Raw genomic sequence first — 21,281 nt, forward strand, 5'->3', positions numbered from 1 at the left:
AATTAGGGAGGTCGACAAAAACACTCCTTTTCTTTCCCACCTTTCCATGTCTTTCTTCTCAGCTTGATGCCACATTCCTCTAGCACTTGGTACAGAGATAGACTAAATCTCTCTAAGGCAAAGTGGGACATAGAGTGGAAAGAGCCTCAGAGGAGGGGGCAGAGGAAAAAGACTTTGTGACAAGGCCATATGAACACCCGATTATCCCATCTAGGGTAGCTTTGAGCAAGGTCAAAGGAGTTTAGTCCATTGTCCGTAAGATAAGGTCCTTTCCAGTGCAAATATCACAGAATTCATAGATAGGGCATATGATCTACTAAAATGTTTTGTGAATTGGTTAAAAAATCTGGATACTGCCTTCAGTGATTATGAAATGGGTAAGTAGATTTTCTTTGCAAAAACCTGATTGTGATGAGTCCATTTGCTTTTTAAAATCACCTTCTGAAGTTGACAGTAAATATATATATATATATATATACACACACACACACACACACACACACACACATATACAAACATATATATTAGGAGGATTGGACCTCTACATTTATATCCAGAATAATATTCCTTAACTATATTTTGACGGACTCATAGTATATCCTGAGAGTTGTCTTAAAGCCAAAATAAATGAATCACTTCATTTCCCCTTTTGGACTCCTCCTCTTATGTGCACCCTTTCTTGAAACGAATGTCTACATATTCCCAACAGACCCCTTAATGCAGCATTGTCTTCTACATGCTCCAAATATTTCCTAACCCAGCCAAGTTAAGTTTATTCTATTCTTTTAGGGCCTGCTAGCTCCAGCTAGCTGGATAAACTAATTTGTTATTGTTATAGTAGGTGTTAAAAATGAATGTGTTCAGGAAATAAAAATCAACAGGAATCTTTAATTTATATAACATACATAATTTCCAGCAACTGTAGCAGGCCAGGATCAGAGGAGAGATGAGACTATTGATCAAGCATGGAACAAAATTTCTATGCTTTATGCTGTTGTCAATTCTCATGGTTACATTGAATACAACAGATACTCGATTGAAATTTCAGACACTCAAACATAGAGCTTCATGGCTTGTTTCTAGTAATTAGACTAGCAAGTGTTCTTGATAGATGATGTGGTCTGTTAATGATCAGGCTGCTGACCTAGGATAGTTCTTCTAGGTAGTCCTGGTATAACGCTTGATAAGCACCCATCACTAATTCTCTTCATAACTGCTCTTGTTTTTAGATACGTTCTTTTTAGCTTCCATAAGTCATCTTCCTATGAGTGAGCAAATAGTCATTGGAAGACTTGATGAAGATGTAATTCTCCCTTGCTCATTTGAGAGTGGGCCCGATGTTGTAGTTCACTGGAAGAATCAAGATAACTATGTTTACTCATACTACAAAAACAGTGACCAGTTGGAAAAGCAAGATCCCAGATATGTAAATAGGACATCCCTCTTCCTTGATGAAATTCACAATGGGAATGCCTCCCTATCTTTCAAAAGATTAAAGCTTCAGGATGAAGGAACTTACATATGCTACGTGGGAACATCACTTGGAAAAATCATAAACAAAGTGGTACTAAAAGTGGGAGGTAAGTGTACATATACCATTTTACAAAACATGACAATGATACCATTCCATGTTTTCTGTAATGCCTTCTTCTTAATTTAATATGCTATGGGCTTCCTTCCAAGATAATACATACAAACTACCTCATTATTTTTAATGCATAGTGTCTCATAGTTTAGACATGCTATAATTGATGCACCCGTTCCTCCATTAGTAAGTATTTAGGTATTTCTAGTGTTTTACGTTACCAAAAATGTTGTGATGAACATCCTTATATTTAATACTGGGAAATGGTCTGAAACAAAAGTATCAGAAGTAAAATTTTAATATGGCACTTATACCAGCAGCATAAGAGTATACATTTTCCCCTTAAGTCTTATCAACACCTAATATTACCCATCTTAAGACATTCTGCCAATATGATAGCTTAAAAATATTGAATTGATTTAAATTACATTTTTCTGTTTTCTAAATGAAGTTAATTGTAATACTATATGCTTTCCTCCTGTTTGTATTAACTTCATTTATCTAATCATTTATTTATTGGGAGGGGCATTTTCTAATGGGTTGTTTTATCTAGCTCATGTTCTTTCTCCCTCTGTTCCATTTATCTGCTTCAGACCTTGACTCAGAAATCTAAGAATTATGGGTAAACAAAGAATCAAAAAGGCTCTGAGTCAGTACCTGAAGAGTACAAACTGCTGCGTGAGCTCTAGTTTATCAGCTTTGACACCCACATTTTGACTGCTCAGTGAGGCCATTAGATTTTTTTCTAGAATTCTTTCTAGAGAATTGAGCTTTCTAGTTGCTATGTATCCATACATGCTCTTTTTTCCTTGTAGATCACCAGACTATATCTTAAGGTTCTACAGAGTTTTTGCTGTTTTTCCTTTCAGAAACTGCCAAGTTTTGCTCGCAAAGCTTAGCTTTTCATTTCATGGGTATTAAAATAATGTGTTCTGCGCAGATGGGCTAAAAAGAAGCTAATGACAGTTCCTCACGTGCCCTTCTTTCTCCCACATAGCTTTTGTCACACCTGTGATGAAGTATGAAAAGAACACCACAAACAGCTTCTTAACATGCAATGTGTTAAGTGTTTATCCTTATCCAATTATCACATGGGAAGTGGATAATACACCAATCTCTGAAAACAATAAGGAAGAAATCGGATCTTTGGGTCCTTTTTATATTAACAGTAGAGTAAATATTACAGGATCAAATTCATCTTATCAATGTGCTATTGAAAACACATTGCTGAAGCAAACATGGACAGGGAGATGGACAATGAAAGGTAGGCCCCACAAGGCTTTCTATGTACCTGTGCTGTCAGAGATAGGGAGGGAATGGGGTTTGATTTACAGGTTAAGAGAAGAACACAAAGGAAGGAAATGCATTTGCAGCAGTTAGAAGACCAGGACTGGAGTCCCAGATCTAATATTACTGGTTCTGTTACCTCACACAGTCATTTTTACTTCTGAGCGCTGGTTCCTGGTTGGTAAAATGGAAGTAATTCTTACCTTGCAAGGTGTTTATGAGTTGAAGGAAAACAATTGTGAAATGGAAAGCAGAAAATACATCCATGAACATTGTTGTATTTCTCTATGGTTCTTCTACATAGAATTTTCTACTTGCATTGGACTTTAGAAGATCAGAGGAGAAGGAAAGGATACTTGTTTCCGAGCAGGTCACAACCTCTGATTCTTGCCAGTTTTTCAACCAACAGAAATTAGTATTGCTTCTGTTTAGTCTCTTTCTGTTTAGTCTTCTTAAGTAGTATTAGCCCATTAATCTTCATCAGCACCTCTACTCCTTCCTCTCATTTATTTGAACAAACCCAAACTCTCACCAGTCTCGATATCTATAAGCTACTGTTTAAGAAGAGTTTAAGGAGAAGAAAAATTAATTTGGCACCATTTATCTAATTCTGAGGAAAATTATCAATATTCTTTTATACTTCACTAGAAGCAAAGCAAATTTTTTCTGTAAATCTCTATTATGTGGTGAAAGTGGAGGTTAGCTTTCCTTTTTGGCCTTCTCTTCCCCTGAGTTTCTATTTTTAATATTTAAATTTATTGAAGTATAGTTGACTTACAATAATATTAGTTTGGGGTATAAAACATAGTGATATTTTTATAGATTACACACCATACAAAGTTATTATAAAATATTGACTATATTCCTTGTGCTGGACATTACATCTTTGTGACTTATTTATTTTGTAACTGAAAATCTGTATCTCTGAATCATCTTTAACTATTTCGCTTCTCTTCCCATCCCTCTCCCTTCTGGTAACCACTAGTTTGTTCTCTGTATCTGTGAGTCTGTTTCTGTTTTATTATGTTTGTTTTTTAGATTCCACATATAAGTGAAAACATACAGCATTCGTCTTTATTTCTCTACTTATTTTACTAATTATAATACCCTCCAGGTCCATCCATGTTGTCACAATAGCAAGATTTTATTCTTTATTTATGGCTTGGTAATATTCTACTTTGTGTGTCTGTGTAACTCAAATCTTCTTTATCCATTCAGCTGTCAATGGGCACTTGGTTGCCTACATATCTTGGCTATTGTAAATAATTGTTCTATGAGCTATGAACATTGGGGTGCATATATCTTTTTGAATTAGTGTGTTTTTTTTCTTCAGATAAATATGCAGGAGTCAAATTCCTGGATCATATGGTAGTTCTATTTTTAATTTTTGAGGAACCTCCATCATGTTTTCCATAGTGACTGCACCAATTTAAATTCCCACCAACAGTGCACAAGGATTCCCTTTTCTCCACATCCTCACCGACACTTGTTATTTGTTGTCTTTTTGATAACAGTGATTCTGACAGGTGTGAGGTGATATCTCACTGCAGTTGCATTGATTTGCATTTCCCTGATGATTAGTGATGTTGAACATCTTTTCATGTGCCTGTTGGTCATCTGTATGTCTTATTTGGGAAAATGTCTACTCAGGCCTCTGCCCATTTTTAAAAATCAGATCTTTTTTTGTTTGTTTGTTTCATATTGAGTTGTATGAGTTCTTTATATGTTTTGGATATTAAACCCTTACCAGGTATTATATCATTTACAAATATCTTCTACCTTTCAGTAGGTCACCTTTCAGTTTTACTGATGGGTTCCTTCCCTGTGTAAAAGTTTTAAAATTTGATTAGGTCTCATTTGTTTATTTTTGCTTTTGTTGCCCTTGCCTGAGGAGACAGATCAAAAAAGTATTGTTAAGACTTATATCAGAGAGCATACTACCTATATTTTCTTCCAGGAATTTTATGATTTCAGTTCCTACATTTAAGTCTTTAACTTGTTGTGAGTTTATTTTTGTATATGGTATGAGAAAATATTCTAGTTTTATTCTTTTACATATAGCTGTCTAGTTTTCACAACACCACTTATTAAGGAGACTGTCTTTTTTCCACTGTATATTTTTGCCTCCTTTGTCATAGATTAATTGACCATAAGTGCATGGGTTTATTTCTGGGTGCTCTATTCGGTTCCAGTGATCTATGTGTCTGAGCTTTGTGCCAGTACCATACTATTTTGATTACTATAGCTTTGTAGTGTAGTTTGAAGTCAGGGAGCATGATAACTCTAGCTTTCTTCTTTCTGAAGATTTTTTTGGCTATTTGGCCAAAAAAAATCACTAATCATCAATAATTTGTGTTTCCACACAAACTTTAGAATTATTTGTTCTAGTTCTGTGAAAAATGTCATGGGTATTTTGATAGAGGTTGCATTGGATCTGTAGATTGCTTTGGGTAGTATGGACGTTTTAACAATGTTAACTTTTTCCAATCCATGAACACAGAATAGCTTTCCATTTATTTGTATTATTTTCAATTTCTTTTATCAGTGTCTTACAGTTTTCAAAGTACAGGTCTTTCATGTCCTTGGTTAGATTTATTCCTACATATTTCATTCTTTTTTATTTAATTATAAATAAGACTTTTCTTAATTTCTCTTTCTGATATTTTTTATTAATGTACAGAAACCCAACTGATTTTTTGTACATTGACTCTGTATCCTGCAAATTTATTGAATTTGTTTATTCTAATAGCTTTTTGGTGGAGATTTTGTGGTTTTTTTATGTATGGTATCATGTCATCTGCAAATAGCAACAATTTGGATTCTTTTCTTCTAATTTGGGTTGCCTTTTATTTTTTTTTTCTTGTCTGATTGCTGTAGCTAGGATTTCCAATACTATGTTAAATAGAAGTGGCAAGAGTGGCATCCTTGTCTTGTTCCTGATCTTAGAGGAAAAGCTTTCAGCTTTTCACCCTTGAGTATGACGTTACCTGTGGGTTTGTTATATATGGCCTTTTTATGTGAATGTATGTTCTCTCCAAACCAACTTTGTTGAGAGTTTTTATCATAAGTGGTTGTTGAATTTTGTCAAATGCTTTTTCTGCGTCTTTTGAGATGATCATGTGATTTTTATCCTTTGCTTTATTAATGTGGTATATCAGATTGATTGATTGATGGATATTAAACCATCCTTGCATCCCTGGGAAAACTTATACTTGATCATAACATATGATCCTTTTAATGTGTTGTTGAATTAATTTGGCTTACAATATTTTGTTGACGATTTTTGAATCTAATTTTTGGGGGGATATTGGCCAGTAATTTTCATTTCTTGTAGTGTCTTTGATTGGTTTGGTATCAGGGTAATGTGGCATTGTAGAATGTGTTTGGAAGTGTTCTCTCCTCTTCAATTTTTTGGAATAGTTTGAGAAGGATAGATATTAACTCTTCTTTAAATATTTGGTAGAATTCTCCTGTGAAGCCATTTCATCCTGGACTTTTGTTTGTTGGAATTTTTTTAGTACTGATTCAGTTTCATTACTAGAAATCAGTGTGTTCAGCTTTTCTATTTCCTCCTAAATTAGTCCTGGAAGAGTATAAGTTTCTAGGAGCTTATCCATTTCTTCCAGGTTGTCCTATTTGTTGATGTATAACTGTTTATAGTATTCTCTGATGATTGTATTTCTGTGATATTGGTTGTAACTTCTCCTCTTTCTAATTTTATTTATTTAGCACATCTTTTTTTCTTGATGAGTCTGGCTAAAGGTTTTTCCAATTTTGTTTATCTTTTCAAAGAAACAGCTCTTAGTTTCATTGATCTTTTCTATTGTTTTTTGGTCTCTACTTCGTTTATTTTCACTCTGACCTTTGGTATTTCATTTCTATACTAGCTTTGGTCTTTATTCATTTTTCTTTTTCTATATCCTTTAGAAAAGATACGTCATTTGAGATTTTTCTTGTTTCTTGAGGTGGGCCAGTATCGTGATATACTTCCCTCTTAGAATTGCTTGTGATGCATCCCATAGATTTTGGAACATTGTGTTTCTATTTTCATTTGTCTCAAGGTGTTTTCTGATTTCCTCTTTTATTTCTTCATCAACACTTCGTTTTTTAGTAGCATATTGTTTAGTCTCCACGTTTGTGCTATTTCCAGTTTTCCATAATTGATTTCTAGCTTTATACTATTGTAGTCAGAAAAAATGCTTGATATGATTTCAGTCTTCTTAAATTTATTGAGATTTGTTTTATAACCTAGCATTGTGACCTATCCTGGAGAATGTTCCATGTGAAGTTGAAAAGAATGTATATTCTGATGTTTTTTTGTATGGAACGGTTTCTAGTTATCTATTAAGTCCATTTAGTCTAATGTGTCATTTAAGATCATTTGCTTATCTGGGAAACTATTTCTTCTTCAATTCTGAATGATAACCTTCCTTGGTAGAGTAACCTAGGTTGTAGGGTTTTTCCCCTTTCAGAATTTTAAATCTATCATATCACTCCCTTCTAGACTGCAAAGTTTCTGCTGAAAAATTAGCTGATGGTCTTATAAGAGTTCCCTTTTATGTGACTCTTTGTTTTTCTCTTGCTGCCTTGAAAATTTTTTTGTCTTTAACTTTTGCCATTTCGATTATGATATGTTGGTGTAGATCTCTTTGGGTTCATCTTGTTTGAGACTCTTTGAGATTCCTGGACCTGAATATCTTTTTCCTTCTTCAGATTAGGGGAATTTTTAGCCATTATTTCATCAAATATGTTTTCTACCCCTTTCTCTCTTCTCCTTCTGGAACACCTATAATATGAATGTTAGTATGCTTGATGTTGTCCCAGAGGTCCCCTTAAACTATCCTCATTTTAAAAATGTATTTTTTCTTTTTTGTTGTTCTGATTGGGTGGTTTCCACTATTCTATCTTCCAGGTCACTTATGCATTCTTCTGTATTACCTAATCTGCTCTTGATTCCAATTTTCATTTCAGTTATTGTATTCTTCAGCTCTTTTTTATATTTTCTAATTCTTTGTTGAAGTTCTTACTGTGTTCCTCTGTTCTTTTATTGAGTTTGGTGAGCATTTTTTGTTGTGTTTTTTTTTTTTTGCCGTACTCGGGCCTCTCACTGTTGCTGCCTCTCCCTTTGCGGAGCACAGGCTCCGGACGCACAGGCCCAGCGGCCATGGCTCACGAGCCCAGCCACTCCACGGCACGTGGGATCCTCCTGAACCAGGGCACAAACCCGCATCCCCTGCATCGGCAGGTGGACTCTCAACCACTGCGCCACCAGGGAAGCCCCTGGTGAGCATTTTAATGACCATTGCTTTGAACTCTTTATCAGGTAAACTACTTATCTCCATTTCATTAGGGTAGTTCTTTCATTTGGGACATATTTCTCTGTCTTTTCAATTTGTTCAACTCTCTGTTTGTGTTTATAAAACTAGGCAAGACAATTACCTATCTCAATCTTGAAGGTATGTCCTTTTGTGAGAGTCTCCCTATGCAGTCTCCGTGTGCCCAGTGGCTTTGGTGGGAGAGCTGGATATGAAGCAAGCATGGAGAGGGGCCTTTTCTGGGGCATACCAGGGCTATCACTGGCACGGGCTGGAGCTGGGGGGTGGGGTGGGCTAGAGTTGGAGCCTGGTATGGACTGGGGCTTCTCCTGAGGTGTGTTGGGGGCTGCTGCCTTGGTGAGGGGTGGGGACTAGAGCTGAGCCAATCACAGGCCAGGGCTTCTTCTGGGGCATGCTGGGGGTGCAGCCTTGGTAGGTGCAGGCTGGAGCCAGGGGGGCTAGAGCTGGAGTCTGGCACAGGCCAGGGCTTTTCCTGGGGCATATGGGGACTACTGCCTTGACAGGGGTGGAGGTGGAGCAGTGCAGGGTCTCCCTCATGGGTGTGGGTCCTGACTAGATCACTTCTCTTCCCCTCCTATTCACCTTGGTGTATTTTTTTCTTTATATCCTTAGTTATAGATGAGCCATTCTGCTGGTCTTCAGGTCATTCTCAGAGAGAGTTGTTCTATATGTAGTTGTAGTTTTAGTGTGTCTGTGGGAGGAGGTGAGCTTAGGGTCCTCCTACTCTGCCATCTTGGCCCTGCCTGTACCCCTGAGTTTCAAATTCTCAAAATATTCACCAAGAAGACACTAAAAATATGAACTATTCACTACCTTTATATGATGTCAATAGTGTGAGCAGCCAGTGTTCTCTGTTCATCAGCCAGGCAGCAATGGAAACATGGGAAAGGGTTGAAAATATTAAATTGCAAATATTTTCTAAGGAAAATCATAATTTCTCATGTTTATTCAGAAATGAGTATCCTGGAGTTCCAACAGTTCCTTAGGCTCAGCGTTATTTTGTCTTGTTGAGGATCTATTATGTACCAAGCTTTGTCACTCTCAGACTGTGAACTTAAGAACCGGATGTGTACTAGATGCTGTGGACTCTTACTTCTGGATCCACAGCATCTAGTACAAACATGTAAAAATAAAACTAAACCAGGAATGCAGCATACAAAGAGAGTGAGTAATTCTGTTCACCATGGTTGGGTGTGGGTCAGGTTTTTACAGAACATATGCTTAAGGAAGTTGCATAAGGGCAGAATTTTAAAAGAGCAGTAGGAAATTCCAGGAGAACATAGGCATTCCACGCAAAAAAACATACTAGACACAAAAGCACAGAGGAGTAAATATTGCTTGAATTTGTGGAAATATAAATGGTTGAGGGTTAAACTGAAGTATCAAAAGATAAGCCTAGAGTAGAAGGCAAAAACCAGATCAAATGGCTTCATCTTGCTGAAGAGCTTGAGCCAGCCCTGGAGGTAGTATGGAGCCAAAGAAGGATATGAAATATTGGAGCGACTGGAAGTGGCATTTTAGATGGCTTGCTTTGGCATCACTCTCGCACAGGTGGACTGCAAAGTAGGTATGTCTAGAACCAGGGAGAACAATTCATGGTAGTCCATAGAGGCCAGCTGACAGAACTAGAGAATAGGAAGGACAAGATGGAGTTAGCTCTGGAGGGACAAGCTAAGAATACCCAGCAGAGTCCCTGTTCTAAGAGCTCGGTCCAGTGAGGAATTACCTACACAGTTAGAAATATACTTCTTACGTGCAAGAAAAGAGACTCTGTCTTGAAAGAGAGATTAAGAAGTGGTTGAGACCATGAAATTAGCAGAGACTGCCACGGTGTAGATAGTGACAAGGACGTAACTCCAGCACTCAGGGTCAGCAGAGGAAGATCACTGAGTTTAAAAGGCTGATAACCATAGCAACATTCTTGAGTGATCACCGCCAGGCTGTAGGAGTTAAAAACCAGGTGTGTCACCTCCCTAGCTGGCCCAGGCTTAGGTCTCCTGAAGCCTAAGCTTAACCTTGGTGGGAGACTTTGAAATAGTGGTAGTAAAGCTTTTAATAAACTCCACAGTACAAATATCTCATTACTTTCCAAAAGGTATTTTCAAAGATATTTCTAGGTGTAACTTAGAAAATTCATTTGAAAATTTTGTTTTCATTAATCTTTACTTTTCTATTCTGTTTTTAGATGGCCTTCGTAAAAATGAAAGGGAAAACGTTTCACTCTCGTGTAAACCTGAAAACAGTTTTTTCCTACCAAATGAAGATTTCAGGGTCACTTGGTCCAGGGTGGACAGTGGGAATTCTTTGGTCCTGGCTCACTTTCTGAACTCCTCACAAGAAACAATTATCAATGAACCCCTACTTTCACGGAACAAAATTCTGATAAGCCTGCATGACTTCTCTTTGACTTTGAAGGATCTTCGTCTTTCAGACAGTGGAGAATACCTGTGCAACATTTCTTCAAGCAAATATACTTTACTCACCATCCAAACACTGTATGTAGGTAAGTTACAAGTAGGGTTGCATAATGGGTTTCGGGTACAGCAGTAGAGATTGTGAACATCAAACAGGAAAATTAGGTTGCCATTTCAAGAATACCTTTGAATAGAATTTCTGAAAATACTGTTTACAGGGATACTTCCAGTCAAGACAATCTCCTTCCTTCAACCACAGGCAAGTCTTGCATTGAAAAAAAAGAAATTACTCCCAGAAGATTTCCTTTTGAGGGTTTCAGGGCTTCAGAAATGAAGAGGGAACCTATATGTTTTGTTACTCTGTGGGCTGAGCATCTTCAGTTCCTGTTACCACTGTGCCTCAGGGTCTGGGTTTGGGGAGTTGAAGCTGTGTAGGTACAGGAGGAAGTTAGAATTTGGACTCTGCTGGATGCTGGGGAAGCATGGTCTGTGAATCTGGTGAAAACAGTTACCAAAGAGCATTTGAAACATTACGTGTATGCCTGATTCGGCTCATTTTTTTCTTACCTCTATTGGTAGCTAACTGGTAAAACTCATTAATTAAAATATTTCTAGTCCAGTATCCATAGAGTCATAGACTGTGTACTCATGAAGTTGACTTTCAAGGTGGGCTGATCACCCTTACCCTTAAGTGATCAACTTGACATCATGGGAGACCACGGCACTCCTCTTTCTATTCTTTATTAAAATATAAGTCAGTGGAACATATGTTTTAGAAATATTTTTATCATTATAGTTATGAAAATTAGGAGAAATAACAGATTTGAAGGTTTGGAGATTCTATGTAGTGCGTTTTGGAGATAAGAATACAGGGTTGTCCTTGGGTCAAGGACAACTTCAAATAGATAGAAACTTCAAGACACTGAGTGATAACACTCCCTTTGTAGAGTTGCTACTTTGAGGGTACTGAAAACTGAGATGCAGATGAAGCTCCTATTTTTCCCCAAAATAGGACTGTCACTTTTACATAAAATACAGTTAAGCTTTAATTCTATTTTCTTAAATGTCGGATTCATTTTGGAGTTTAGAAAAATAATCAGGAAGAAACAGTCTGAAGACCACATCTGGCCCATCTTTCTAATTAGAGGTCTAATTTTCAGTTTACACAAAGTGAAGCATCATGACCATTCCACCTCTGTCAAAGAAAAGCTTTTCAGAACCTCTCATTCTGAAGTAAAATACTGGTCAGTTGAGACTGCAAGAGGGTTTGCCCATACTTCCCCCCAGAAAGAGGTCTATAGCAGGAACTACCCCATCGGGGCAGGGAACAGGAGAAACACTCTTTCAAGGAAACTTGCTGTTCTGTACTGAACTGCAATTTTCTGCTTGCTGCCTTGCCCAGGAAATACTGCAGTATTTGAAAAGGAGGCCCAGATAGTGGGGCTTATGATTCCTAGAGTCTGGATCTTCTCTAGAAAGGTTGCACTGAATTGAATGAAATTAAATAATTCTTGCTAAATTTTGCTGCTGAATCAGTATGTGATCTTGGACAAATCCCTTTACAGATGGGGGAACTGAGGGTCATGGATAAAGTAAGAAGCTATACATTGCAGAATTTTCTTCAGGAGGAAAAATATGCCTATGAAAACACTTTAGGAAGTCAACATTTCTACTTAATTACTCCTTCTCTACGTGGGTATAGAATTTCAGGATGACAAATGTGTGGAGAGATTAATGTTTTATTGGTTGTAAAACATTAAGTAAAAGTATATTCATAAAAACTGACATCCATTATATAGAGCTGTTCATTTTAAAGAAAAGCCATAATTATCTTCCCCCCTGAATTTGACCTCTGTTCTCTAATGCTTGCTCCTTACTCTTTGGTAGAACATGGATTATAAGATTAGCTGATTCTGACTTTGGTTACTCAAGGTCTCCAAGTTTCTGGCTTCTGAGTTCCCCACTTCCTTTAATACTAATTATACCAATGCTAGTTCCAACCAAGATGCTGAAAAGAGTTCTGGCTCCTCCAGTTATTCCTGAGGAGCTCCAAGCACTATCGGTTATCCTGGTGGTCACCTGTCACCTTTTACTCAAGATCATGGCTCCTACTCAACTCTTCTCATCCCCTCTGCACTGCTCATCTCTATTCCTCTAGGATCCTGCCTTGTCCAAGCCAAGGGTACACTGCAACCTCCCTTCATCCCCCAAGGAATACACTAGGCTGAGGCTAGTTTGTAGTCATAATTATTCCTTTGTAAAAGTGTGTTGATTATCTTATTACAGTAAAAAACAATAGAGACTTAAAATACATAGAAGACTCATTGTCTCTCAAGTTTTCAGACTTTTTCTCTCCTGACTCTCATCCCCACTAGGCCCCAAATTGGTTAATATCACAGCTTTGGCAGGTTTCCCACAATAGACACATTGAGGTTGGGAGTTATTATTTATGCTCATGAACAACTCTGGTCCAGACAGGGCTGTTGTTCATATCTTTAATGGGTCTTTTCACTAGCAAGAGTTTTTTCACTAATATGAAATCTGTCTCCCATCCAGAACGCAGAAATAGCTAGTTATAAAATTAGTAAATATACTCTACTCACCATCTATACATTTTCTTTTATTTTCTGGTAACTTTTCTTCCAGCTTATAGACTTTTTGTTGAAGCAAGTCAAGGAACAGTTGTCGGAATAATTTCAACATTGGTGGCAGTCATGGTGGCAATTTTGTTAACTCTAGCTGTTAAATCAAGAATACGCATGTCTTCCTACACAGGTAATATCTCATGGAGGATTTGGTCTTGTGCCTGGGTGTTCAGGTAGAGGTGTATCAAACATACACCTGCAGCTGCACACCTACACTGCTGCTAGGCATGTAAATAGATCTGAATTTTCTGCAGAGCTGTTTTTAAACTTTTTCAAAAATTCTTTAAAAGGTGCCCACATTTCCACCTAACTATTTACTTCTAGGAAATTATCCGGAGTTAAATGGTCAGAGACACAGCAAGCTATATCCAAGCACATCCATTGAATCACACTGCCAGTTTTTCATTGAATTTTTTTTTTTTTTTTTTTTTTTTTTTTTTTTTTTTGGCGGCACGCGGGCCTCTCACTGTTGTGGCCCTCCCGCCGCGGAGCACAGGCTCCGGACGTGCAGGCTCAGCGGCCAAGGCCCACGGGCCCAGCCGCTCCGCGGCATGTGGGATCCTCCCGGACCAGGGCACGAACCCGCGTCCCCTGCATTGGCAGGCGGACCCCCAACCGCTGCGCCACCAGGGAAGCCCCATTGAATATTTTAATAATAACAGGAAATTGATTAAATGAATTGAAAGTCACGTGTTATTTAAGTTGTTTTACTTCTCTTTTTTCTACTAAAGAGAGAAAATTTAGATATGGCAGTAAAATAATACACAGGATGATCTGAATTATCTTGCATTGAAAAATAGCTGAAAAGAAGCCAAAACGTTCTTTGCCTTTGTAGAGAGGTACTACACATCTCTCCACCACACATCTGCCCAGGTACTTCTATTATGTCTGGACTTCCTTAAGTCCCTGGGCTCTGTTTTCGCTTTCTTTGAGTTTCGCCTACAGTTGCTACTGCTCAAAACAGCATTGTCCTTGATTGGCTATTTTATTTTAATCCTTGTTAAGTTTTTAAAAAAACTTTTTTCTAAGTTTTCTGCTAGAAAACTGTGTTACTTATAGCAGTTTAATTACTTGTAGTAATTTAACATGATACATTAAGATTCCATGGTCACAGGACTTCTAAAAAGACTTTGCTTTTATCAACAGAATTAGATCTATGAAAAGCTTGAATTTACTTATTTCCACATTTTACAGATCAGAAAACTAGAATCCAGAAAGTTAACACAAATTCTAAGTAGGTATGTGAAACAGACTCTTACAAGCACCACCTAAGATGACCCAGTTAACCAGTGGCAGAGGTAGATCTAGGGCCCAAGAAGCTCTCCCTCCTTTCATAATCTCTCCGAGAAAGCTCTGAGTGTCCTGGGAGGTTTAAATAGATCCCATGTCCCTTATTTTGATTGATATTTGCCTATTGCCCCCGCTGAAGTTAGGGTTATTTGATATAGCAGACACCATTATTGAAGGTAGGATTTTAAGGATGATAGTGAGTGAGAATTTCACCAGTTGTAGCCCTGTGATTGTTTATACTAATAGGTCAGTCCCCTTACTTGTTGCTCCTCTTAGCTGCCAGAAGTAGAAAAAGATGGGAGGTTGCAGGTAGTCTAGTTTGTCCCCCACATGTAAACCCTAATATGATGATACTTGTGATTAGATAGGTTCCAATTATAGGAGAGGGGCCACTACATACTGCTCAAGAAGGATGGTTTAGTTTCTATATTGGAAGTGTGCACAAGTCCAACACAAAGTACCTGGCACACTCAAAACTGGACAAAGGGGAGCACAGAAGATAGTGCATTCCCCCAGAACTTTGCTAGAAAACCTGAACTTGAAGGGACAAGAAGAAAGAGCAGTGCCCAAAACCTGCAAGGAGAGTCATGGAACAAGCTGTGTTGTGAGGGCGACCTTCACTCAGAGGACACAGATAGACTATAGGGAAGGAGCTAGAATAAGTACCTGATTTTGCCCTTCCCTCCCTTTGATCTCCACCCCAACTGGAAACCAGAGGGCAGAGAAGCCCTGCAGGTAGAACCCATCCAGGTCAGCTTCCCGTGGCAGAGAGCAGGATGGATCCTGATTCTGGAGGAGCAGTCAGGAGATATCAGAAAAAACCATGTTAGGGTATTGACCACTTAAAATAAAAAGAAGTTCCACAGTTCTGTAGTTAGGTGGGCTGAAAATATATTTCAAGCTGTTAAACTAAAAGTCACAAAACCTCCAGTTCCCAGGCTGTTGTTTCATATGTATGTTTTCTTTTTAAAGTCCCTTTTCTATTACTCTGTTTTAAAATGCCCTTAGTATAAATTATCCTAGATTTTAGCAAGACCCAGAAGGAAGGCCTTCCTTGAGAAATGACATTATGTCTCTTTTTCCTATCCATCACCACCTTGGCTATTTTCCATTGTTTATATCTGGTAGGAATCAGGCCAACAATCTTAAAGAGCCAGGAATTGCTGGCCTGGTTGAATTGCCTTTATCCCTGCTTTGGAGGACCCTGAAACAGCCATAAGAATTTACTGCTGTCTGTTTCTGATGAGGTATTTGTACATTAAATTCATTTTTAATGCTGTTTGTTGGAAAAAAGATTTGAAGAGGGGAGTAACTAACGTGCTTCTAATAATATAATTATACTGAGGAGGGAATAAGGGAGAATTTGGGTGTTTGCAAAGCCATGTTTTTTTAAGTTCTGTTTTTTCTTGTAGTGGGGCATCCATCTACTGATCAGAGATCTAGCCATGACGGTACTGTAGAAGAAAACGTGGTAAGGCATTTCCTTTATCAAACTATTTATAGTATAAGGATGCTTCTGTAAAAGGTAATTGAAGTTTTGACTGATTCACACATCATCATGCAGGACTTTTACACAGAAAAAAAGGCAGGAGGGATTGCAGGATAATAGAATGGGGAAAAAAATACACTTAGGCTTTTCCCACTGTAATTAAACATGCTCTACTTGCTTAAATAAGTGTGTGCTCTTATCATCTCCAACTGTTATTTGTAAAGATGATTTCAAATGGCACTATGTACCAATATACTTATTATTCTGATGGAAACATGGGATTGCATAGGAGTGGAAGGCAATACAGACAGATAAAGAAGAGAAAAGCAGACTATAATTTCTGCCCGGACTCAGACTGCTGACCTTCTACACTTTTCCAGCCACTTCTAGGTTCCTTCAGAACTTATAATTCACTTACGAATTATAGCGTGATTGCATACTTCCTTTTTGCTGCACACCTTTTATTATTTATGAGTTCCATTAATCAGAATAAATAACAGTAAAGAGTGGGGTAAACTTGTTTTTCTACTTGTTAAAATCTCAGGAACATCTAGCAGGAAAATTAAAATTACCTGATAAGACCCAGACTTCATAACTACTTATTTTATAACTGTCTCATGGATCTTGGATTACAGATGCAAACAGTAGCTTAAAGCTCCCTCCTTCCAAAAAACAAAACAAAACACTACCAGCATTTAAATACTTAAGATAAAAATGGTTATTCTGACATGAACAACGGTGATTTTGAGTCCATTTTTCTTGGTTCTAGGCTCTTTCAGAATATTCATTCAGTAAAGGAAGTGAAGACAGGAATTGACAACACAGCACAAACATCCTTAATATCCAGTGATCTCACCTCCCCTTTCTTCACTGCGATTCCAGCAATGGCTTGTCATGACCCAACAATTCTGCCATTGCAAAGACTTGTGATAGTGGAAAGAGAATAATTACCTTCTTTCTCACGCCCTAAGAATCATTCATTGACCCCCCTACATGCATCAAGATTATAAATGCCTGGATGCCAAGGGTTCCAGTTCAGCTTGGAAAAGAACTATCCCATTCATTTACATTCCTGCTGCAATCAGCCCAGGAGGCTACAGTGAGGTTTCCTCCAAGAACTCAGAAGAAATGAATCACTAAGAGATGATTCAAAATCTGATTAACTAATGATGGGTGAGTGGTAGAAGCAGAAGTCACTATAGTGAAAAGGTGAAAAACCAGAGCCTAGAAAACAGGCAATGGATTTGCTAAAGTATTGTACTCTAGTTTTATATGAATGGTTAATATCAGTTTAATCAACTAGATTTAGTATGGTGAGTCTTAGGAGCCCCAAAGAGTAAGAATGTCAGTATCTCTAAGACTACCCAGGGTGCAAAGGGCCCTATCAACTCAAGAATTGACATCTCTGGGGTTGGGTTGTACCCTTCAACACCAGGGTTTGCATAGCCGAGTGACCCTAGTTATGAAGATAATTTGATTTACTCTTTTGGCTCAGTTGTCATATTGTTAATCAGATTTCTAATAAATTTAGATTTTCATAAATTTTATGCAAGGAGAGAATGGATAATTCAGCTGACTAGATGATCTGTTCTCAATTTCATCATCAATATAAAAGAAAGAAAGCCAAACCAAGACTTTTGTTAACTTATTCAAGTTTTTAACCGTATAGCTTACAGGAGAAAACCAATCCTCAATTGTGTATTAATACTATCTGATCGAGAGAGAGGCATGGACATATATACACTACCAAATATAAAATAGATAGCTAGTGGGAAGCAGCCGCACAGCACAGGGAGATCAGCTCGGGGCTTTGTGACCGCCTGGAGGGGTGGGATAGGGAGGGTGGGAGGGAGGGAGACGCAAGAGGGAAGAGATATGGGAACATATGTATATGTATAACTGATTCACTTTGTTATAAAGCAGAAACTAACACACGATTGTAAAGCAATCATACCCCAATAAAGATGTTAACAACAAAAAATACTACCTGATCCAATTTTCTTTATCAGCTGGACTTCTTTCACAATCTCCTACTTTGCACATAGCTCTGTTGACTTCAGGTATTTGCTACAATGTTGTGACCAGTGTTCATCACAAACGGTAAAGTATTAAGGACGCTTAAAGAAAAACTTTAGAAAAGCACATAAGACACTTGGTGAGGAGAAAGTGCTCAGAATTGCTCTAGTCTACTTACGGTGATGAGGGTGATAAATATAAAGACCAAAGCCAACACATTGAGGATGGTGGACAAGAAGGACTCTGTGTCCTTCAACGCCGCTGAGTCCCTGAATTAATCTTAGAGCCACCTGTGTGAAGCAGGTTGGATCAGAGAGGCAGACTGCTGAGAACGACAGAATAAGGATTTATTATAGAGATTCAACATTATAGAACTGTGGGCACTGGTGAAGAAGTCTGCACCAGGCTGTCCCCTCTGCATCTGGTGCTGGGCCTGAGGTCGCTGTCGGTCAGTTGTGCCAGCGGTCAGGAAGGACAGCTGGACACGGACTGAGGATGGACTGGAATTTATAAGAACAAACTGGACCCCATGCAGTCTCTCAGGGCCTCCAAAGTCAACACTGTGAGTGACCTGTAAGATGATAAGCTGGCGCCCATTGCCATGGAGCTGCATACCTGCCGGGCGAGGATTCTGACAGGAGCTGAGAGAGCTGTGGGTCCACAGAGCTGTGGCCCATCCCAGCTAACTCACCTTTTTAGCCTGGAGTAATAGTTGCCAGCTATCACTGTGCCTGGGGCCATACAATGACCTTATGAGCACAGAAAGAACCCAGCTGTTCCTTCACTTCTTCCTCCCAAATCTGGTGCATATTTCTCTTGTGACCAACTTTAATCCAGAACCACACAGGAAACGTACCTCCAGCTTAGCCAAACTGGTACAATACAAAGACAGCATACCAGCTATCACTGATCTGAACATCTTGAGTGGGTGTTGTTTCAGTATTGCACAAGTATGTAGCCTACATGGTTGTCCAGCAGGAGGGTTTTACCCACAAGTGCAAAATGACCAACTATGACTATATGTAAATCACTATAGAATGCTAAGAAAAGCCTGTTGTCTCCCACCATCAGTGGCTAAAAATATAGACTCACGGATGTAGAAATAAGGCCAGCAGAGTTCACTAACTTCAGTAATAACCATTTACCAATATGCCTTAGTCCCCGTGGACCATAACATAGCTCATGTCTTCTGTGAATATTACTCATTAAGAAGCAATATGGACAAAGTATTTTTTTAACATCAGAATTTAAAAGATTCTTGCATCTATTTAATTTTTCATGGGAAATGTTTACTTGCCTCTGAGGAAAGTTAAAAAAAAAAATCAAAAAAATCCCCACTACACTTGGAAGCAACAATATTCCCTTTTATTATTTCATTTTCTGATCACCTTGTTTAAACTACTTTTGACACAGCATAAACATGTTTTTTAAAATGTCTGTCTCACAAATGAGTGGATATATCAAAACAGAGACTTATAGATACAGAGAACAAACTAGTGGTCACCAGTAGCGGGAGGAGTAGAGGGAGGGGAAGGGGATTAAGAGGTACAAACTACTAGGTATAAAATAAATGAGGCACAAGGATGCAATGTACAGCACAAGGAACATAACCAACATTTTATAATAACTTTAAATGGAGTATAATTTACAAATGTCGACTCACTGTGTTGTACACCTGAAACTAATATAACGTTGTATATCAACTATACTTCAGTAAAAAAATTAAGTGTATGTTTCAAATGCAACTTAAGTTTCTGGCCATAAAACAGTACCTCCTTGTACTTCTCCAGCCTCTGTCCTTTATAAACAAGGACTGGTCATTCTTCATGAACCTGAAAAACAGAATATCAGCGTGTTCTGTGAGATTCCTGTGACTTTCATTAGTGCAACGCATACCAAGAACCAAACCCAGTGCTTTCCAGACGTAAGCAGGACTTAGCCAACTCTTCATTAGCTTCAAAGGGAGGCAGGGAATTGAGGCAATTGTCTGCATCAGAGAAAGCAGACACCGGTAATTCACCGCAAGGGTGTGCTGGGTCACTTAATTTTTTGCTCGCCTTGCATTGCCAGCGAAGGCAGCGCGCTCTATAGAAGACCCCATGAGGGAGACACTAGCCACATCACCGATTTGCTCCACAGACCTGATGCACAGTTCTATGAGAAAACCTTTTCCTTTGGTTTATGACAGTTGAAGGAATTTCAGGCTCTCCTCCTGTGAATGGAAAACAGTTAGTCATTGCACTGCCAAGGACGATTTTCCTATTCATCTCTGGCCTCTCAGAAGCAATTTCTGCTTCACTCATTTTATTCTTTGTTGGAAATAATCGTGACAAAGTCGAATGCATTACATCTGTTTCCGAGGCCCTTCGACCTCCTGCAGCTGAGTGCAATTGCCGCACGTGTGAAGTATTTCCCTAAACAAATCCATTACGTGGGGTTGCTGGGCAGGTTCTGCACAGAAGACCCCAATCTGAGGCCATAACTCTTCTCAAACTGAGGCCAGAGTTCAAACCACTTAACTGGATCTCTCCATATAGGCCTTATCCCTGAGACAACTACTTGCTCATCGATAGGAAACTTCTGGAGTCTGCAAATGTCTCATATTTCTCATATTTGGATCCAAATATATTCAATATAACCAACCAGTCTCTTCTTCAAAAGAGATCCTTCACCCTCCCATAAGGTAGTATTTATTATTGGCTGCCCTATCTACTTATCTTGAACGGTTATTAGTAATTCATTTATAATAAATAAGAAAGACCAAGCATGTACCATGTTTTTAAAACTGAAATGATGGTGCCTGTGCTAAGTACTCTGTAGGCATTCTGTGGAGGGTATCCAACCCCCTTTAATTCTCTCCTTCTAAAGCCAGATCACACTTTAAAACTGTGTTTCTGGGAACAATCTCAATGAGGAAGCTCAGGCTACTCTAACTGCCACAGTATGAAGTTTGTGTCCCCGCCCACAAAATTCATAGGTTGAAATCCTAACCCCCATGGTGATGGTAGTAGGAGATGGGGCCTTTGGGAAGTGATTAGGTCATGAGGGTTGAGTCCTCGTGACTGGGATTAATGCCCTTATGCAAAAAAGACCCCAGAGAGCTTCTTCCTTCTCTTTCTACCATGGGAGGTTACAGTGGGAAGAGGGCCGTCTACAGGGAAGTGGCCCTCACCAGATACCAAACCTGCCAGCACCATGACCTTGGACTTCCCAGCCTCC

At 38.6% G+C, this 21,281-nt stretch overlaps 2 protein-coding genes across 2 annotated transcripts in view; one reads left to right on the plus strand and one right to left on the minus strand.

The window, feature by feature from the left end:
* Positions 1-373: 373 nt before the first annotated feature.
* Positions 374-17,084, plus strand: HHLA2 (HHLA2 member of B7 family). Its single transcript, XM_070045373.1, has 7 exons — positions 374-377; positions 1,230-1,580; positions 2,583-2,849; positions 10,394-10,711; positions 13,269-13,397; positions 15,970-16,028; positions 16,816-17,084. The coding sequence occupies exons 1-7, from the start codon at positions 374-376 to the stop codon at positions 16,861-16,863; spliced, it is 1,176 nt and encodes a 391-aa protein (XP_069901474.1). The 3' UTR covers positions 16,864-17,084.
* A 2,329-nt stretch (positions 17,085-19,413) lies between these two features.
* MYH15 (myosin heavy chain 15) overlaps positions 19,414-21,281 on the minus strand; it is a 152,528-nt gene continuing 150,660 nt past the window's right edge. Inside the window, 1 exon segment of the mRNA XM_070045449.1 lies at positions 19,414-20,274. The gene's annotated coding sequence lies outside the window, so the exon portion shown is untranslated.

The sequence above is a fragment of the Globicephala melas genome, chromosome 4, assembly GCF_963455315.2.
Source record: "Globicephala melas chromosome 4, mGloMel1.2, whole genome shotgun sequence".
NCBI lineage: Eukaryota > Metazoa > Chordata > Mammalia > Artiodactyla > Delphinidae > Globicephala > Globicephala melas.

Coding starts and splice junctions, on each gene's coding strand:
- HHLA2 (XM_070045373.1), top strand. Junction 1,581..2,582: donor AGTGGTACTAAAAGTGGGAG/GTAAGTGTACAT, acceptor TCTCCCACATAG/CTTTTGTCACACCTGTGATG. Junction 2,850..10,393: donor AGGGAGATGGACAATGAAAG/GTAGGCCCCACA, acceptor TTCTGTTTTTAG/ATGGCCTTCGTAAAAATGAA.